This window comes from Engraulis encrasicolus, chromosome 22, assembly GCF_034702125.1.
Source record: "Engraulis encrasicolus isolate BLACKSEA-1 chromosome 22, IST_EnEncr_1.0, whole genome shotgun sequence".
In the NCBI taxonomy this organism is placed as follows: Eukaryota; Metazoa; Chordata; class Actinopteri; order Clupeiformes; family Engraulidae; genus Engraulis; species Engraulis encrasicolus.
The window spans coordinates 30,671,864-30,689,363 of record NC_085878.1 but is presented as its reverse complement, the minus strand read 5'-3'; the positions used below and the strand labels follow the sequence as shown (position 1 = coordinate 30,689,363).

General features: G+C 44.6%; 1 protein-coding gene across 2 annotated transcripts in view; it reads left to right on the top strand.

The window, feature by feature from the left end:
- Nucleotides 1-13,366: 13,366 nt before the first annotated feature.
- Nucleotides 13,367-17,500, top strand: part of mpped2a (metallophosphoesterase domain containing 2a) — a 102,097-nt gene continuing 97,963 nt past the window's right edge. Inside the window, exons 1-2 of one of the 2 annotated variants that reach the window (XM_063188965.1) lie at nucleotides 13,367-13,690; nucleotides 15,585-15,939. In XM_063188965.1, coding sequence (XP_063045035.1) covers nucleotides 15,812-15,939 — 128 coding nt within the window. In that variant the 5' untranslated portion in view covers nucleotides 13,367-13,690; nucleotides 15,585-15,811. Of the gene's footprint in view, nucleotides 13,691-14,745; nucleotides 14,840-15,584; nucleotides 15,940-17,500 lie in introns of those variants that run through there. The other variant, XM_063188966.1, reaches the window with a different exon arrangement.

The following is a 17,500-nucleotide window of genomic DNA, read 5'->3' as shown; positions in this document are numbered from 1 at the left end:
CGCCTTCCCTTTCAGTTTTCAGAAACAAATGAGTACAAGTAGGCAGGGGTGTGACAGACGCGGTAAATGTTTGATTCGACTATGGCACAACTGTACAACATTTAAAAAGTGGGGACAACTCATTTATGGGCTTGGTTATATTGCGGAAATTTGCCCCTACGGCTACCGTTGAGTGGATACCGTCTGACACAATATCTTCCAAACGGCACCAAATGGGAAAAAAGTGGTATGGGTGTGTAGAGTGATGTGTTTTACTCCAGAAATAAGGCCCTATATGCAAAAAAAAGTTTTTTCCCTTTAAGTATCGAAAATAATCAAATCGCTCTCGCTTCATAACATAGGCTAATAGAAGTGGGAAAGTAATTGGGAAAAAAAATAATCGAACCGAATTGTATCGTATTGTGGGGCATTCACAAGAATTGAAAATAAAATTGATATCGAATCATATCGTCATGAAGGCTGTGATTTACACCCCTAGTGTGTACATAATATATGGACACACCAATTTTGAACATGCATCGGTATTGCATATTTTAGGAAGACATTTCCTAATCTTCCTCCCTGACTTAAGAGGTGCATTGGAAGATAAGATGGATGTGATTGTTATTGTGGAAAGAAGAGAGAGAGAGAGAGAGAGAGAGAGAGAGAGAGAGAGAGAGAGAGAGAGAGAGAGAGAGAGAGAATGATAAGATTGGAAGACATTTCAAGCAAAAAGCTTTTTAAAACATCTACAGAAGTGTTCCAAGAAATCCCAGTTCAGATCAGGAGAGACCCATTCTCTGTTTTCAATATCAATATCCGCCGATTTCATTGGAAAATGTTACAAACAAAATGCATTTTAAACACATCAAAATATACTACATAAGTATATGAGTCAAGATGGTGCTATGACCCACTCCTGGTGATCGTAAAAAGGCACATCAGGAAAAAGAGCTGAAACTGCCATTTGTTGCTTCTCTGCAAGTTCTGTGGTAACACTTTTCCAACAAAAAAAGCTTTTTTTAAAGATATTTTTGGGGCTTTTTATGCTTTTAATGTGGCAAGATGTAATGTTACAGAGGGACAGGAAATGCACCGGGAGAGAGAGAAGGGGAAGGTTCGGCACATGAACCAGGCGGAATCGAACCCGGGTCACTAGCATAGTAACATCCTGCTATACTGAATCAGGCTAGAATCCAGAACCAGTCAGGTGCTATGACCCGATTCCATACGATCAATAAGAAAGAATCTGATGAAGAAAGAATCTGCCATGGAATAAAACATCAAAGAAAAAAAGTGTGCGGACTCCTCACTCCAAACTTTCAGTCAGTCCCCTTTTCCTGGGATGTGCACAACCTAATAAGAAACCACATCAGCACCCAAAACCTCTGGAGCCGCTGCTGCTGCCACGCCAGTTTTATTGGAAGATATTTAGCTTTTTCAAAACCTCCCCCCCAAACACTACAGAACCAGCCCAGAACCAGTCAGGTGCGATGACCCGCTTCCTATAGTGATCAATAAGAGGCACACATCAGGACGCAAACATCTGGAGCTGGGGATGTGGTTCGGTTCTGCCGGACGGACGACAGCCATTGTTCCTCCTACTGCAACCCCCCGTGACAAAGACAGCCTCGTTCTGTTCCTAATTGGCTTTGACGGCATCTCTCGGTCACGCCTCTCCGCGCCGATCAAGCCAAGATGGGGAGAGCGGGGCAGGCTAGTCAATAAGCAGTGAAGGGCAGGAGCCACAGCATTCATCCCTTCATCTCTCCATCCATCCATCCATCCATCCATCCCGCCATCCCTCGCTCCACCCTGGGAAAAGGATAAGCGTGGGGCGGTGCAGCCATACACGCTGCTCAGTTCATCAGCCAAGTGATTGACATATAATCTCGCAGCGCCAGTGAGCCCTCAAGGAAAAGAAGAGACAGAGGGGAATAGGAGAGAGAGAGAGAGAGAGAGAGAGAGAGAGAGAGGGAAGGTGGAAGGGAGGGAGAAAGAGAGAGAGAGAGAGAAGGTGGGAGGGACGGAAGGAGGTAGAGAGAAGAGTTAGAGGGGTATAGGACAGAGAGAGGGGTGGGTGGGAGAAAGGGAGATAAAGAGAGAGGGAGGGAGAGAAAAAAAAGAGAGGGAGGGAGAAATGAGGCAAATGGAGAGAGAAGGAGGGACGACACAGAATGAGGTAGGATAGAAACGGGGGAACGAAGAGAAGAGAAAAAGAGACGAAGTGACAAAAAAGAATGGAGTGGAAAGAAATGAGTGCAGAGCAAAACGAGAGACGTAAAGAAAGACAGACTAATTCAGCAATGAAACAGTTGAAGAAGAAAGAAGAGAAGAAGAGAGAGGTAAAGAAAAGAACCGAAAAGAAGAAGGAGTGAGCGTACAGTAAGAGGGGTAGCACACAAGACAGTGAGCGGGTGAATAGGCAGAGAGGCAGAGAGACAGGCAAGCAGGCAGGCAGGCAGGCAGGCAGGCAGAGAGAGAGCCAGGAGGGCAGGCAGGCAAGCAGACAGACAGACAGGCAGGCAAGCAGACAGACAGACAGGCAGGCAGAGAGACAGGCATGCAGGCAGGCAGGCAGGCAGAGAGACAGCCAGGCAGGCAGAAAGACAGGCATGCAGGGAGGCAGGCAGGAGGGCAGGCAGGCAAGCAGACAGACAGACAGGCAGGCAAGCAGACAGACAGGCAGGCAGGCAGGCAGAGAGACAGCCAGGGAGGCAGGAGGCAGTCAGGCAGATAGACAGGCGGGCAGGCAGTCAGAGAGACAGGCGGGCAGGCAGTCAGAGAGACAGGCAGGCAGGAGGCAGGCAGGCAGACAAGGAGACAGGCAGGCAGGCAAGCAGGCAGAGAGACAGGCAGGCAGGCAGGCAGAGAGACAGGCAGGCAGAGAGAGAGACAGGCAGGAGGCAGGCAGGCAGACAAGGAGACAGGCAGGCAAGCAGGCAGGCAAGCAGGCAGGCAGGCAGGTAGAGAGACATGCGGGCAGGCAGGCAGAGAGACAGGGAGGAGGCAGGCAGGCAGGGAGGCAGGCAGGGAGGCAGGCAGGCGTTTTTAAAGAGCCATCAGTATGCATAGGCACTCTGAGTGGCACAGATCTTTACATCGGTGCGCTGGTTCTGAGAATTGAGGGAGATGTAGCACTTGAGCCTCTGCACATCAATGAGTCTGTACATTTGATTGAGTGTGTGTTAGGTGGGGTGGGGGGGTGTGCATGCATGTGTGTGAGTGTGTGTTCGTGCATTTGTGTGTGCGTGTGCGTGTGTGTGTGTGTATGTGTGCGTGTGTGTGATGGGTGACTGGGAAAGAGTGTGTATGTCTGTTTGTGAGTGTGTGTCCGTGCATTTGTATGTGCGTGTGTGTGTGTGTGTGTGTGTGTGTGTGTGTGTGTGTGTGTGTGTGTGTGTGTGTGTGTGTGTGTGTGTGTGTGTGTGTGTGATGGGGTGGGGGTTGTTGTTAGGAGGTGGGAACCCCCATGTTTGTTGAGTGACCAGTGCAGATCGTACATCTTCACGATTCTATCTCTTTTGCTCCCTCATTCCCGCCACCATCCCCCCTTTTTTACCCCTCCGTCTATTTTATTCCCTCTCTTCTCTTCTTCCCATCTTTACCGTCCCCCTACTCTCTCTCTCTCTCTCGCTCTCCCCATCAACCCCTGAGAGAAGGAGGAGGAGGATGGAGGAAGAGAGAATAAAAATAGGCCCTTTGTTGTGTCGTCTGATATAAATCATTTACAGGCTTTGCATACATTTGTGTAATCTGCTTCAGAGGGCCTGACTGCCTGGCCAGCGCAGCACGGCTTGCCCATCAGATCTCATCTGATTGGCTCAAACCCGAGAGGGAGCCAGAGACCAGAGGAGCAGAAGAGATACGAGAGAGAGAGAGAGAGAGAGAGAGAGAGAGAGAGAGAGAGAGAGAGAGAGAGAGAGAGAGAGAGAGAGAGAGAGAGAGAGAGAGAGAGAAACTCCAGTTCCCAAAATGATGGAGGTCTGGAGAGAGAAATATACAGAGATGAACAGGAAAGTAAAGTGAAAGCAAAAGAGATAGAGAGAAAGACAGGAGAGAGAGAGAGAGAGAGAGAATTGAATTTTCAAAACACCTTTATTACAAATTCTTGGAATACAGAAGCACAAAAAGTGCCATGGAGTAACAATCACCAAAAAAAACAAAAGTTACATAGGTAAATACATCTTACATCTCAGCCAGAGAGAGAGAGAGAGAGAGAGAGAGAGAGAGAGAGAGAGAGGGAGAGAGAGAGAGAGCAACTCCAGTTCCTAAAACTTACAGCAGCAACCAGAATCATCGTGACTAAATAGTGGAGCGAGATGAAAGGTAAGAAACAACAGTGCATGCAAGATAAATAGAGGAAGAGAAAGAGAAAGAGAAAGAAAAAAGAAAGAAGGAGAACCATCCAGAGAGGAGAGAGAGCAACTCCAGTTCCCAAAATTTAGAACTGCAACCAGGAGCATCGTGACTAAATGGTGGACCGAGATGAAAGGTAAGAAAGAACAGTGGATGCAAGATGAATAGAGAGAAAGAAAAAGAGAAAGAAGGAGAGAGGGAACCATCCACAGAGGAGAGAGAGCAACTCCAGTTTCCAAAATGTAGAGCCCACCAGCAAGCTGCAGCCAGCACATTTGCCAAGCATTGGAGAGCTGGATCCAGATGAAGATGAGAGGAAAAGCAAGAGAAATAGAGAGAAAGAGAGAAGAGGAATAGAAAAAGGAATAGACTGAGGTGAAGAAGAATAAACGGTGAAAGCAAAAGAAATAGAGAGAAAGAGAGGAGAGAAGGATGAAAGAAGAGATGAGACAGCAACTCCAGTTCTCAACATTAGGAGCCCATCAGCTAAGCTGCAGCCCACGTAGTATATGGAGAACTGGAAAGATAAATAGGAATATATGGAAGGTGAAGAAGAAGAAGAATAAACGAAGAGCTCTTTTCCAAAACGCTATATCCACCATTTTTGACTTTTTGCATTTTAATATTGGAATTGACTGCTAAGAAGTCCTATAATCCATGTGTGAATTCTTGCCATTCAAATGTTTTCAGAACATACTCTTTAAACCTCTATAAAATGCATTTTGCAATGCAACTCAATGGAATGCCCGATACAAAAATGTAATTTTCCCAACATTCTATAAAATGGATATATCTCATTTTGGAAAAGAGCTCTTCAAACAGTGAAAGCAAAAGAAAGAGAGAGAAAGTGAGGAGAGAAGGATGAAAGAAGACACAAGAGTGCAACTCAAGTTCTCAACATTAGGAGCCCGTCGGCTAAGCTGCAGCCTGCTCCGTGGCTAAACGACGGAGATCTGGAGAGAGGAAAGAGAAGGGCAAAAACGGAGGGCAAAAGACATGGCGAGAAAGAGAGAAAGAAAGGAGGAAAATATGGAAGAATATTGAAATGAAAATGAAATAGGATCGTGGGAGCAGAAGGGAAAAGTCGTGTGTGTGTGTGTGTGTGTGTGTGTGTGTGTGTGTGTGTGTGTGTGTGTGTGTGTATACAGAAACGAGTGTTGCATGGAGGCTCTTTCATTTGGTGTTTGGGGCTGTAAATCAACGCTGTGGTGTGGTGGTAGACAGCGGGGAGTGAGAGCTCATTGACAGGACATAAAACAACGACAGAGAGTGCAGAAAGTGTGTGTGTTAGTGCAGCCCCCAGTGCATGGCCCACACCCACACACACACACCACAGTCTGTCTTTCTCTCCAACACACGCACACGCACACGCACTCTTCCTCTATCTCTCAGGCTTTGCTTTTCCGCCGTTTAGCATAATGAAAAGTCCATCCAGTATCCAGCAGCCATGCTGAAGGTGCAGCAGAGCCCAGAGAAGAGCAGTCTTCATGGGAGAAGGGAAGATGGTGATGGTAGTGGTGGTGGTGGAAAGTGTTCATGGGAGAAGGGATGGTGGTGGCGGCGGTGGCGCAGCGATGGCAGTGGTGGTGGTGATGATGTTGGTGGTGGAGGCGGTGGAAGGTCTCCATGGGAGAACGGAAGGTGGCGATGGTAGTGGTGGCGATGGTGGTTATGGAAGGTAGGGGTGGAAAACAGGGGTGAATGATGGAGAAAAGAAAAGACAAGAAGAGAGATAGACACAGGAACAGAGGGAGCAAAGATAGAGGGGTGCAGGAAGAGACTGATACAGAGAGGGAAAAAAAGAGTCGGTGAGAAAATGTGAGTATGGAAAGGCAGAGAAGGAGAATGTAAGAGAAAGAGAAATATGGATGGAAATGCAATATGAGAGAGAGAGCGAGAGAGAGGGAGTGAGAGAGAGAGAGGGGGGGTGGATACAGTATACGTATATGGGGTTGAGGAGCAATATAAGGGCGAAAGAATGAAAAGAGAGAAAGAAGGAGGAATGGATGCATTGTTCATTTGAATAATGGGAAGAAATGGAACAGGAGTGGATAATTTACCCACACAGTCACATCCGTCTCTTATGGAGAGGAGGAAGCTGTTTGTTTGCGCCTCTTATTAAAGACCATGAAATTACGTTAGCGTGGAAATTGAGAGACCTTACAGAGCACTCCAGGAACCAAACTCTGATATTTTTTTCACTATTTGTTTACTCTGAGGCGATACTGAAGCCAAGGAAACCACCGTAATTGTGACAGATATCATACACACACACAAAAATATATAGCTTATGGTTATATGTATTTTTTCTGTCCCTTTCCATTTCCATCTTTTCAATTACAACACGTCCAAATTGAATTATGCGAGGCTTTGTTTTGCTCCTCGGAGATAGGGCCGCAGTCAATCAAGTCGGCCTGGTCACCTAGAGAGCGTCATTAACCGGGAAATGAAATGGTGTCTTGGCGAGTTTGAGATGTGGTAGGTAAAGGGGTGTGCAATAGGATACGGTTGTGATGAGGGGAATCTCTCTCTCTCTCTCTCTCTCTCTCTCTCTCTCTCTCTCTCTCTCCTCAACTAACATAATTGAATTTTGCATCAGCCTGCATCACACTCCACACACCCATCCGTGACCGAGTCATACACTCTCTTAACAGACACACAGGTGCACACGCGCACGCAAACATGCACACGCACGCACACGCGCACACACACACACACACGCACGCACGCACGCACACACGCACACACGCACACACACACACACACACACACTTTGTGCGTGTACCTTAATGGGAAATGCAATCCATTCACACAGCTGGACAAATAGGAAATAAAGAGCCATGTGAATGACTTGCAGTGCTTCTATTAGCATCTACTATGAATGCAGTCGATGACCACAGATAGGGCCAGATAGGAACAGCATTTCTGACAACAAATACCCACAATACTCAGTTGCACACACTTCCACTGTAAAAACAAAGACTATACAATATAACTATTCAGTAACAGCATTTTTTTTTTAACTATTGTGAAACACCCAAACCACATAGTATGTCACTACAGAGTTTTAATTGAGTAGGACCAAGTGGAAGAGACGCAACTCTCCAGGTGTTGAATTTACACTTCACTGTGTGAAGTCTCACTGTTTAAGGGGCAGGCAGGGAGTGTCACGACGTCTACGGTACCGACTGCTAAGAGGGAGCACCGAGTTTAATCCCCAACATGTGTGAGAGATGAACTCCCTTTTCAGGGAGATGAACTGTGGAGGAAGAGGCAACCAGCCAGCCTATCTAGTATAAGCTCTGTAAAGATTGTGCAGTAGCCCAGAGCAGTGACTCCCAACAAGGGGTACGTGTACCACCAGGGGTACGTCAGAACACTTTTGAGGGAAAAATTGGGGGAAACGTGGAAAAACAGAACAGTAACACATGTATGATGCATAGTCATAATGGGATGAAGGAAAAGATAAACATTATAGAGAGCATGAGTGACGGAGGTATTTTTTTCATTCATTTATTTGATTATAACAATGCACATTAATCAATCAGCTACATCAATATAAATATAAAGGAGTAAGCATTAGCTACATTTCTGGGTTGTCTTAAGGCAGGTGAGCATAATGAAACAATTTACAATAAAACAAACAATACAGCATGACAGAAGACATTTTACCCACACATCAAAAACATCACCATACACTTGCAGTATGACCAAATGGTGGTATGCAAGACAGAACAGTTTGGGAAACCCTGGCCTACAGTTCAGTACAACACAGTGGTAGTGGAGGAGTACTGCCCCCTTTCCTCCACCTTTTTAACTCCTGTTCAAGTGAAGACTTTAAGAGACAACAAATAAGAGGAAGTGAGTTGAACTTGTGTATTGTGAGCATGTGTACTGTACTATGAAACCAGTTTTGCTAGCACTTTGTATTTTTTTTTTTTTTTTACTATACCTAAACTACACTTTGATACAGTCATCAATCAAAATGTACTACTATTTACAGAATATAAACGTAACCCTGACGTACAGTGCAAGTACATTATATTAACTGCTGTGACATATCTTACTTTGTTAAAATATAGCTAATTAATCTAACAGGGTCTTTAAAATAAAATGTTAACTGTCAGACATCTAAAAGTACTACTTTGACAACTATTTTTTAAATAACTCCTTACGTCCTTAGTTATTCCACACTCATGTTTAGAATTTATTTCCAACAGACCCATAGAGTCACTTCATCAAAGTCTTAATTAAAAAAGTGTCAGAAACAAACAGAAACCAGACATGTTCTGTTCTGATAGTATGATGTCGGCTACATGGAATTTCTAGTTAAATTGATTTAGTTAAATTTGCCAGAATATAGAATCTGTTCTCTGCACATTAGCATCTAATCAAAGCTCACATGCACTTTGCAACAGATTCCCACAAACACATCAAAACAACACAGAGACAGACAGACAGACATGCAGACAGACAGACAGACAGACAAACATGCTACCCACCCACACACACATACTTTTGAGGATGCTGAAACGATTCCTCATACGTACACACAACAATGAAACCATGATGAAAAAAAGGAAAAGAAGAAAAAACAAGATCTCAAAGCACTCTTTCACTCTCAGTATGTCTGGGGCCGTGAAGTCAATACTACAATCTGTACAGCCACATCTAGGAGTCCCCCTGCATGCGCGCTCTCTCTCTCTCTCTCTCACACACACACACACACACACACACACACACACACACACACACACACACACACACACACACACACACACACACACACACACACACACTGTCTGTATCTCCACCCTTTTTCTCAATCACTCACATGCTCTCTCTCTCTCTTTCTCTCTCTCTCTCTCTCTCTCTCTCTCTCTCTCTCTCTGCACACTTTCAGCGCTGCAGGGGTGCTGATGCAGGGAGATGGGGATGGGGAGGAGGCGGCGAGGGCGAGGGGGAGGGGAGGGGGGTGTTCGCGTGTGTGTGATTGATCCATCGCCGCACCTCCACATTACAGTGGGTTACGGCCGAGAGATGGCTCTAAAGGCGCCCCAGCCAGCCTCCGCAGAGAATCCACTCTGTCTGAACCGTGTAGCCTTTGGCTCCAAAAGGCTAAGACTGGAATATTAGCTGAGCTAAAAGGGCAAGAGGAGTGGGAGGTGATTTTTCTTTTTCTTTTTTTCTTCTTTCTTTCTTTCCTTCTATCTTTTCCCACAGTGCCACAGAGCTCTCTCTCTTTCTTTCCTCTGTCTGATTCTCCCGGTTTTTTTTTCCTTATATCTCTCCGCTATACTCCCACGTACTTACTCTGCAGATAAGACTCATGGCTCATTCAGAATCACTAGCCTTTCACTGCAGGTGCAAAACCTTTACTCTGGGTTAAAGAGCATGGCGTATTAGATTTGGAAAGCTAACGTACGCAGACATTTTTAGTCCAGGGGTTGAAGATGGGTCTGTTATCCAGCTTGAAAAAAAAAGACTAAAGCCGGTGGGTTTCTTTTCAGCTCTGCTCTGTGCCTATATATTCAGCACAATATTACTGACCCTCCAAGGTCAGACAGGACACAAGGGAATACAGCTTTATTGAGGTGGGGAAAAAAGGCAGAGTGGCGGTCTGTGTGTGTTTGTTGATGCAAAAGGTCAGGGACTAGCAAGTACTTATGAAGAGCTTGCAAACAGCGATGTCACCTTACATTGTATAGTAAAGGGGACATATGACAGTTGTGACAACTGTTGCAACAACAAGGGCCAGAGAATGGCAACAGGATCTCCTCAACACACGAATGTCGTGTCTCCTTGCTCTAAGGCACACCACCATTTGCTTTCACTCAGACCTTGATACACAAAGCATATTTCAGTTGTAAGCATTTCAGTTTTAAGAATGTATTTGATGCATGGTAAGGTAAAAACCAACAAACATTTTTATGTTACAAATGTACATTGCGATATGTTCATCTTCCACTTTACCATGTGTAAAATACACACAATAAAAGAGAGGAATCTGGCCTCTATCTGTTGGTTCTACTGTACATTGCAAGCTTTAAAAACGATACACCAACCTGTGAACTGTAAGTAAAACAGGCCCTTCCACAGAATCAAACTCTTTACCTGACTCTCAACTATAGCACATGTAGCAAAATAATATTGCCATGATTGTTTAGTTTTATATTTGTTTCTGAGGTACATGCTAATAAGGTTTTTTTTTTTCTACCTCTGGGCTATTGTTTGAACTACCCACACCACAGTCTTCCACAGAACCACCTGTGCTAGCCAGCCTGTGCCTGTGCCTTGGAAACTAATATAGCCTCCACCACCATTAGCATAACAAATCGTGTTTTCCTCAGTTCCTGGGAGTCCCACAAGCTCAAAAAACAATTCCGTCTGCACTCTGCACACCTCCTCTCCTCACCTACCTCGATAGCGTTATGCCTGGCACACATAAATCTGAGTTTCCCTGTAGCCCCGACTATAGAGCAGCTCGGCCACCGGAGCCATTGTGTCCAGGTTAAGTGAATATCAGCTGCCGCAGGAAAATGAAACAGAGAGCCATTCTCCCCCGCCAGTTAATATGGGCCTTTATTCCTATTCCATTTTCATGGAAAGTCATTTTAGCCGCTTTTATAGAAGGTCATAAAATATATAGTGGATTTTTAACACTCTGCATAACATTTACATTTTCTATTGTATAGATGTGATCAGAGAGCAGGGGGAACTGAATAAAACATTCATGACAGAAGCCATTTCTTCTGTGACATTTGGACCCCTATCTTGCCATCAGAATTTTTTTTTTTTATGCAGCCAGGGGACGAAATGGTGGTCAAATGTTTAAACGTGGCCCCTTCAGAATAAAATTTAAACTCTGCTTTCACATTAACGGCCCCCGGCTAGTCGATGGAAATGCATTTTTCTAGAGATAAGAGAAAAGTCAAATGGAAATGACTCCGGGAGCGGTGGTTGGGGGCTAGTCTTGCCATGATGATGATCTGTGGAAATTGAAGCATGTCAGTAAAATTAGAAAATCCACCTTGGCCCCTGCAATCGCAGGAAATGTAAATGTTGCGCACTGCGTTAGTGGCATTGAGTGGCATACAATGGATCACTTACTTATACCCCCTACTCCACATACACACCTCACCCCCTCCTCACAAAAACACACACACACACACACACACACACACACACACACACACACACACACACACACACACACACACCGACCCCAATCTCCCTGCACACAATAACCGTTGCACAGGAGCACAGACACAGCACATCCAGCTGCCATATTGTGAGGAGTTGTTTCAGTATCTGCTGACTGATAAATAAATAAATAAATAAATAAATAAATACGTGGCCCGGATTTGTATTGTAAAATATGGGAGCGATATCACTTGCCCTTGTGTTTTTGCAGCACAGACCACAAATGACAAAAAGCTTGAGTGTCTGAGACGTCCACTGGGAGGTCACTAAGCACAGTGTTAACCAGCCACCGCGACCACAGCTGCAACCAGAGCCCACTTTAGCATGCCCCGTCCCCGCTCTGTATTGACGGCCACATTGGGCTAGTATGACAAGAGGAGAACACAGAGAAAAGTGACCTCTTGCAAATCTTGACTCACACCCCTGTGTAATGTTGAGGTTGTAATGAGCAAGTAGTAACATCTTTTTTAACCTGTACAAGTTCATTCTTTCTCAGACTATATTCCTTGCGCAAGCAGCACCCCCCAGCCCCTCTCTCCCTCCATTCATTTCACACACACTTACACACACACACACACACACACACACACACACACACACACACACACACACACACACACACACACACACACACACACACACACACACACACACGCGCACTCTTACTGAAACAAGTACAGTAGCTTTCCAAAAGAATGGCTGTGCCGATGTGATTATATTCAAGTAGTAGAATAGTGACTGCTAAAGCCATGTTATGACTGTTTAATATCAGCCATAAAAGTTAAGTTCTTGAACTGTAGGATATAAATTGCAATGTTTGTTTATGAAAATGACATTTAAAGTTCAAATTCAAACAGCACAATGCATGCACTCATAAATTATGGAGAACATGGGTTGCATTAAATACATGCACACTAACCGATTTCATTCCAGGTACAATATGTGTGTATTGGAGGGAAAGCTTATTGCCTTTCAAATGACTGAAATAATGAAATAGGCCTACGGTTTCGAACATGATGAAACCCCAAATACATTTCAATGCACTACTTTAAAACAACTGATGATGACAAAAAAGGAGTTGTAAAAAAAATCCACCTCTTCTTTTTTTCCCTTCACATCAGTTACTGCAGATTTCAGTAGTTTACATCGATCTGACACTGAGTTGAGTAGCCCTCGACAACGGGCTGTCAACCCCATTAACCATTCCAATTAGGTTCACCTTTTCTTATTTCCTAGCAGAAGACATTTGCCTCCACTTAACTTTTTACGCACCCACCCATTAGCTAAGCAGCTTCCCAAACTGCCCTGCCTCCATTTGGGCTAATACTCAATTGCTACTACACTTACGAGAAAATGTCAGGAGCAAACACAGAGTCCTTATGTTAATGAGCTCAGTGTTCTGTGGGTTACAAGGTAAATCTATTAAACAAACGCTTGATCTGCGTCAAATTTTACAGGGCCTGGAACCTCTCCATCGACTATTCACAGGTTTATTTTTATGACAGCAAAAGAAGCGCGTATAATAGGTATAATGTCGCCATTCCATGTAAACTACAAGTTATTGAAGAGCCATAATACATCCAACTCATATTCTGATGAATCTCTGGTGGTTGCACAAAGGAGTAGCCTACAAAGTGCGACGCACTTATGAGAAAATAAAACCATTGCAAGCGCAAATTACGCACTTCAAAATTATATTATTCGACAGCGGAAGAAAATGAAAGCAGGGAAATTCACCACGTGGAAGCGCAGCGGCGTCTGCCATGGCTGTTCCTCACTGCATGCGCACAGTGAACGGTGTGGCAGTCTACACATATTTTAAACCCTGCACACGCCGCCATGCCTAAGCGGGGCTGTGCTCTAGTACGTGCTCTCTGACCCCAGTGGCAGTCCCTTTTCACTACACTGCGGTCGAGGCTCCCCCTCTCCCAGATCGAGGCTTGCTCCTTCTCTGTCTCTCCCTCCCTCGCTCCGTCTCTGTCTGTCTCGCCTGCTCTCGAGCTAGCCCGGAGGTCCCTCAGGGTCGAAGGTTCTGCCCTGCCTGCTCCGCGTTCCACCCCTCGGCCACCGAAATCTGCATTGCCGCTCGCATGGACCAGCGTCTTTAAGTGCCAAGAGGGCGACCCCGACACGTACCGGCCACTGAAAGGTATTCACCGCTCGCATTTGCTTTGAAATTCACACAGGGAAGAAAACAAGACACAAAGCCGTAGGTTAGAGGTGCCTTGTCATTTACGAGGGAGAGCAAGAAGGTTAGAACCGCAGCTCAGCCTCGAATAGCCTCGTTTGCAGCTGTACATTACACCTTAAAACGCCAAGTTTATGGTCGCATTGAGTATATTTTCCTCCTTCAAATTCTAAATTGTTGCAGAACTCGACGCGTTTATCTCGTAATATGTGGTGTCATAGGTTCAATTTGGTCGTTTTTTCTCTTTCTTTCAGATAAGTCATCTGATAGAAAGAGTACACTCAGTACTTGTAAGACGCATTCTGTTCAACTTAATCCCCTTTTGCTATATTTCATCCCACCTAGGAAGAGTTAAACTGAAAGGCGCACATGTTGAGAGCTTTAACAAAAACAGTCGTGTATTTAAAATGCAACGGCAGGTTTTAGCTGGCTAAGCTAGTTGTAGCTAGCAAGCTACTAAGGTAGGCATTCGGTTTTGCAGAATACGCAAAGTGTATCAACGTTGCACATTGTTTAATGTGCAGTTGTGCACCATTTGATGCGGCTCGCGCAAAGAATACCGGGTAAAGTTTATGAATGAATAGGCTTAAACCTCAGTGTGGTGACTGATGCATATTCAAGTGCAGTCTTCATTTAGATGCATTTTTGTGATTCTGAATATATTATTTCCCAGGCCTGAGTTGCATAAATGGAGGGTTTTTTGTATACACCAACAATGCCAATACTAGGACAGAAATGGGTAGGTTGTCACGCAGGGGCATTTCTGGTCAAAAATTCTCATGAACTGCCCTGCGCAACATTGTATCCACACCGTAGAATGTTGGAGGGGAAAGAAAACACTACAATGTGACAAATTCCCAAGTGCACGCGCCGCCGAGACGTTGTGAGTCGTAGTTAACGGATTGATTTGTGGGCTGGAGGTGGACGGTGGGTGTAAGGTGAGTGACGGAGTGCCCGGGGGTCCTATATAAAAAGCTGGAGGGGGCGATGTCATGTCCACACTGACTACTGACGAATCATCCGTAGCACCGTGGAGGGAGAGAGAGAGAGAGACGGGGCTTGAATTTAACAGGCTCAGGAAACCTCGGTGTCGGTTACCGTCGCCAAGTTGTGAGTTTAAATTGTTGAGGTTTTGCGGAATTGTTAATCATTTTAATTTATGTTGTGAAATACAACAACCTTGGTATTGTTTGTTCGCGCAGGATCTATCTTTTTATGAGTTGGTGACATTATTTGCTGGCTTTCAAGTTGCATCCTTTTTGAAAATGTAAAATTGTTATTTTTAAACAGCTGTTTGCTTTTATGCAATTTAGTAGGTGCTATGAAACAAATTAAAAAGGATTTGTTTGAGTTTTAATAAGGCTGAATGTTCACACTCGTCAAGTGTATGGCACAACAGAACCACCAGACTACTTTTATACACTTCTTCAGTTTTCAATTAAAAATACATTGTGCAGCGTAACTGTGTAATAACTATTCTTTTAAACTTTTGTATTTGATCTAAATTATCTTATTTGTATTGAATTAGTTACAATTGAAGTTACACTTTAATTACACACAAGAGCAGAATTGTATAAAATCATTAAGTGAAGAGAACTAAAATAATTAGTTTTAAATGTATTTTTATTCGCCAGAAATCTGTGAGTAGTGTTAATGAGATTCAGCTCTGTGCTTTGCATAATACATTTCCCACTGCTGTCATTGCTCACCTGTAAAAACACTCCAGCACTCCAGCAATTGCGTCACTTTTGTTTGTGTTTCTCCAGTTGTATTTACAATCAGTGTGTGAAAACCGAGAGACATTGTCACCGCTTTTAATGACCCCATATCCTGTCTGTCCCGTTTCCCTCCACAGTGTCCCCAGACTTGGTTGTCAATCGCTGATCAGCAAGAGAAGGAGGAGAAGGAGAAGGAGAAGGCGGAGGAGGCCACCATTTTTTCCCCCTCCGTGTGTGTGTGTGCTTTTTTAAAACAATCCCTCCACCGCCCCGAGTGGCGGTTTGTTTGAAAAGATGCCGGCCAAGCGTCTGGGCGCTGGGACGTGGTGAACCCGTTTTTCTCATGGTGTGCGTGTAAAGCAGAATGGCCCACGGAATGCCGACACAGGGCAAAGTTACCGTTACCGTGGACGAGTATAGCTCGAACCCCACACAGGCCTTCACACACTACAACATCAACCAGAGTCGCTTTCAGCCGCCCCATGTTCACATGTGAGTACCCTACTGCACCACACTGCTGCTCCACACCGTAGCGGGACAGGAGGGGCAGCCGCCGACGCTGCCCCTGACATCCTATACCTCTCTTTCTTCTTCTTCTTCTTTTTCTTCTTCTTCTTCTTCTTCTTCTTCTCTGTGCTCTGTTAATCTTTGCTTTCCTCTCTTTTACCGGTCTGTAAACAAATTATTACTCTGGTCTTGTAAAAGGATGTGAAAGAGTTGCCCTGTAGTTCGATAAATGGCCTCAACATCTGCCATGCCATTGGAAGGCTGGCTCCTGTCCTTTTCCAATTCTTTGCCTCCTTTTTTCTTTTCTTTTCTGTGCTCCTTATCTTCGTCCTCCTCTCTGTTAAGTATATTTCATATACTTTACCATGGGCTTGTGAAAGGGTGTGAAATGGCTGTTTCTGCCGTTGCCATTTTTGTTGGACAAATTCCCACAAGTTTTGCGGTTAGAGTGCTGATGTTACTGATGATGTCAAATGGTTATGCAGTATTGCAGTTTCTTTTTTCTTGGGGATTTAATGTTTTGTATTTAAGGCTATGCCATTTATTCATATCGTATGAGTCATCTTTGCTGCTTATTGACAAAAATAAATTCTTTTAATACTTTTATCTGTTTTGCTTTGCTTCTGTGCAAGCTTTTGACATGGCATTAATATGCCAGTTTTTTTCACTGGCCATTTTGAAATTGTTTCAGTGTGTGTGTGAAATCAGATTTGAAATACAGGAGATACAAATACAGGAGATATTCTGTGTGATGATTTGGTGAAGTCCTCCCACACCCACATGTTGATTTGATCAGCGTGCATGCAGAATCATTTGTTTTCATTAACACCCACATCTCGCATTCTAATTTAGACATTATTAAATTCAGTGGAATTCTTTTGTTCCTGTGCTCCTACTGCATTGTACCGGTGTGTGTGTGTGTGTGTGTGTGTGTGTGTGTGTGTGTGTGTGTGTGTGTGTGTGTGTGTGTGTGTGTGTGTGTGTACTTGTGCTCAAAGGAGTATCCACTTCCACTTCTAAGGTGTGTGTGTGTGTGTGTGTGTGTGTGTGTGTGTGTGTGTGTGTGTGTGTGTGTGTGTGAGATAGTGTGTGTTTTCTCAAAATTTAAGGAGTGAATGCTTGCACTTCATGGTATGTGTTCATACTTAAAGGTGTGTGTGTGTGTGGTTGCACTTAAATGTATACGGGTTCACACTCTTATGGTGTGTGTGTGTTCTCTCACTTTAGGAGTGTGTATACTTTCACTTTTACGTGTATGTGTTCGAACTAGAAGGTTTTAGTGTCCTGTATGTGTGGGGCTACTCACACTCGTATGGCATATTAAATGGCTCATGTCATCCACCTGCTGTCCTGTCCTGTCCTGTCCTGTCCTGTCCCATTCCACTTCTTGGCCTCTGTCTTTCCCGTGCGAGTGTGTAGGTTTGTTTTGGGCAAGCTGTGCCTGTGTGTGTCCGTGCCTCTGCGGCATTTGATCGCCTCCTTACTGTTCTGAGCTGTGGCCCTGTCATGTGTTCCTGTCCCTGCAATGTGCCTGTGTGGCATTTGG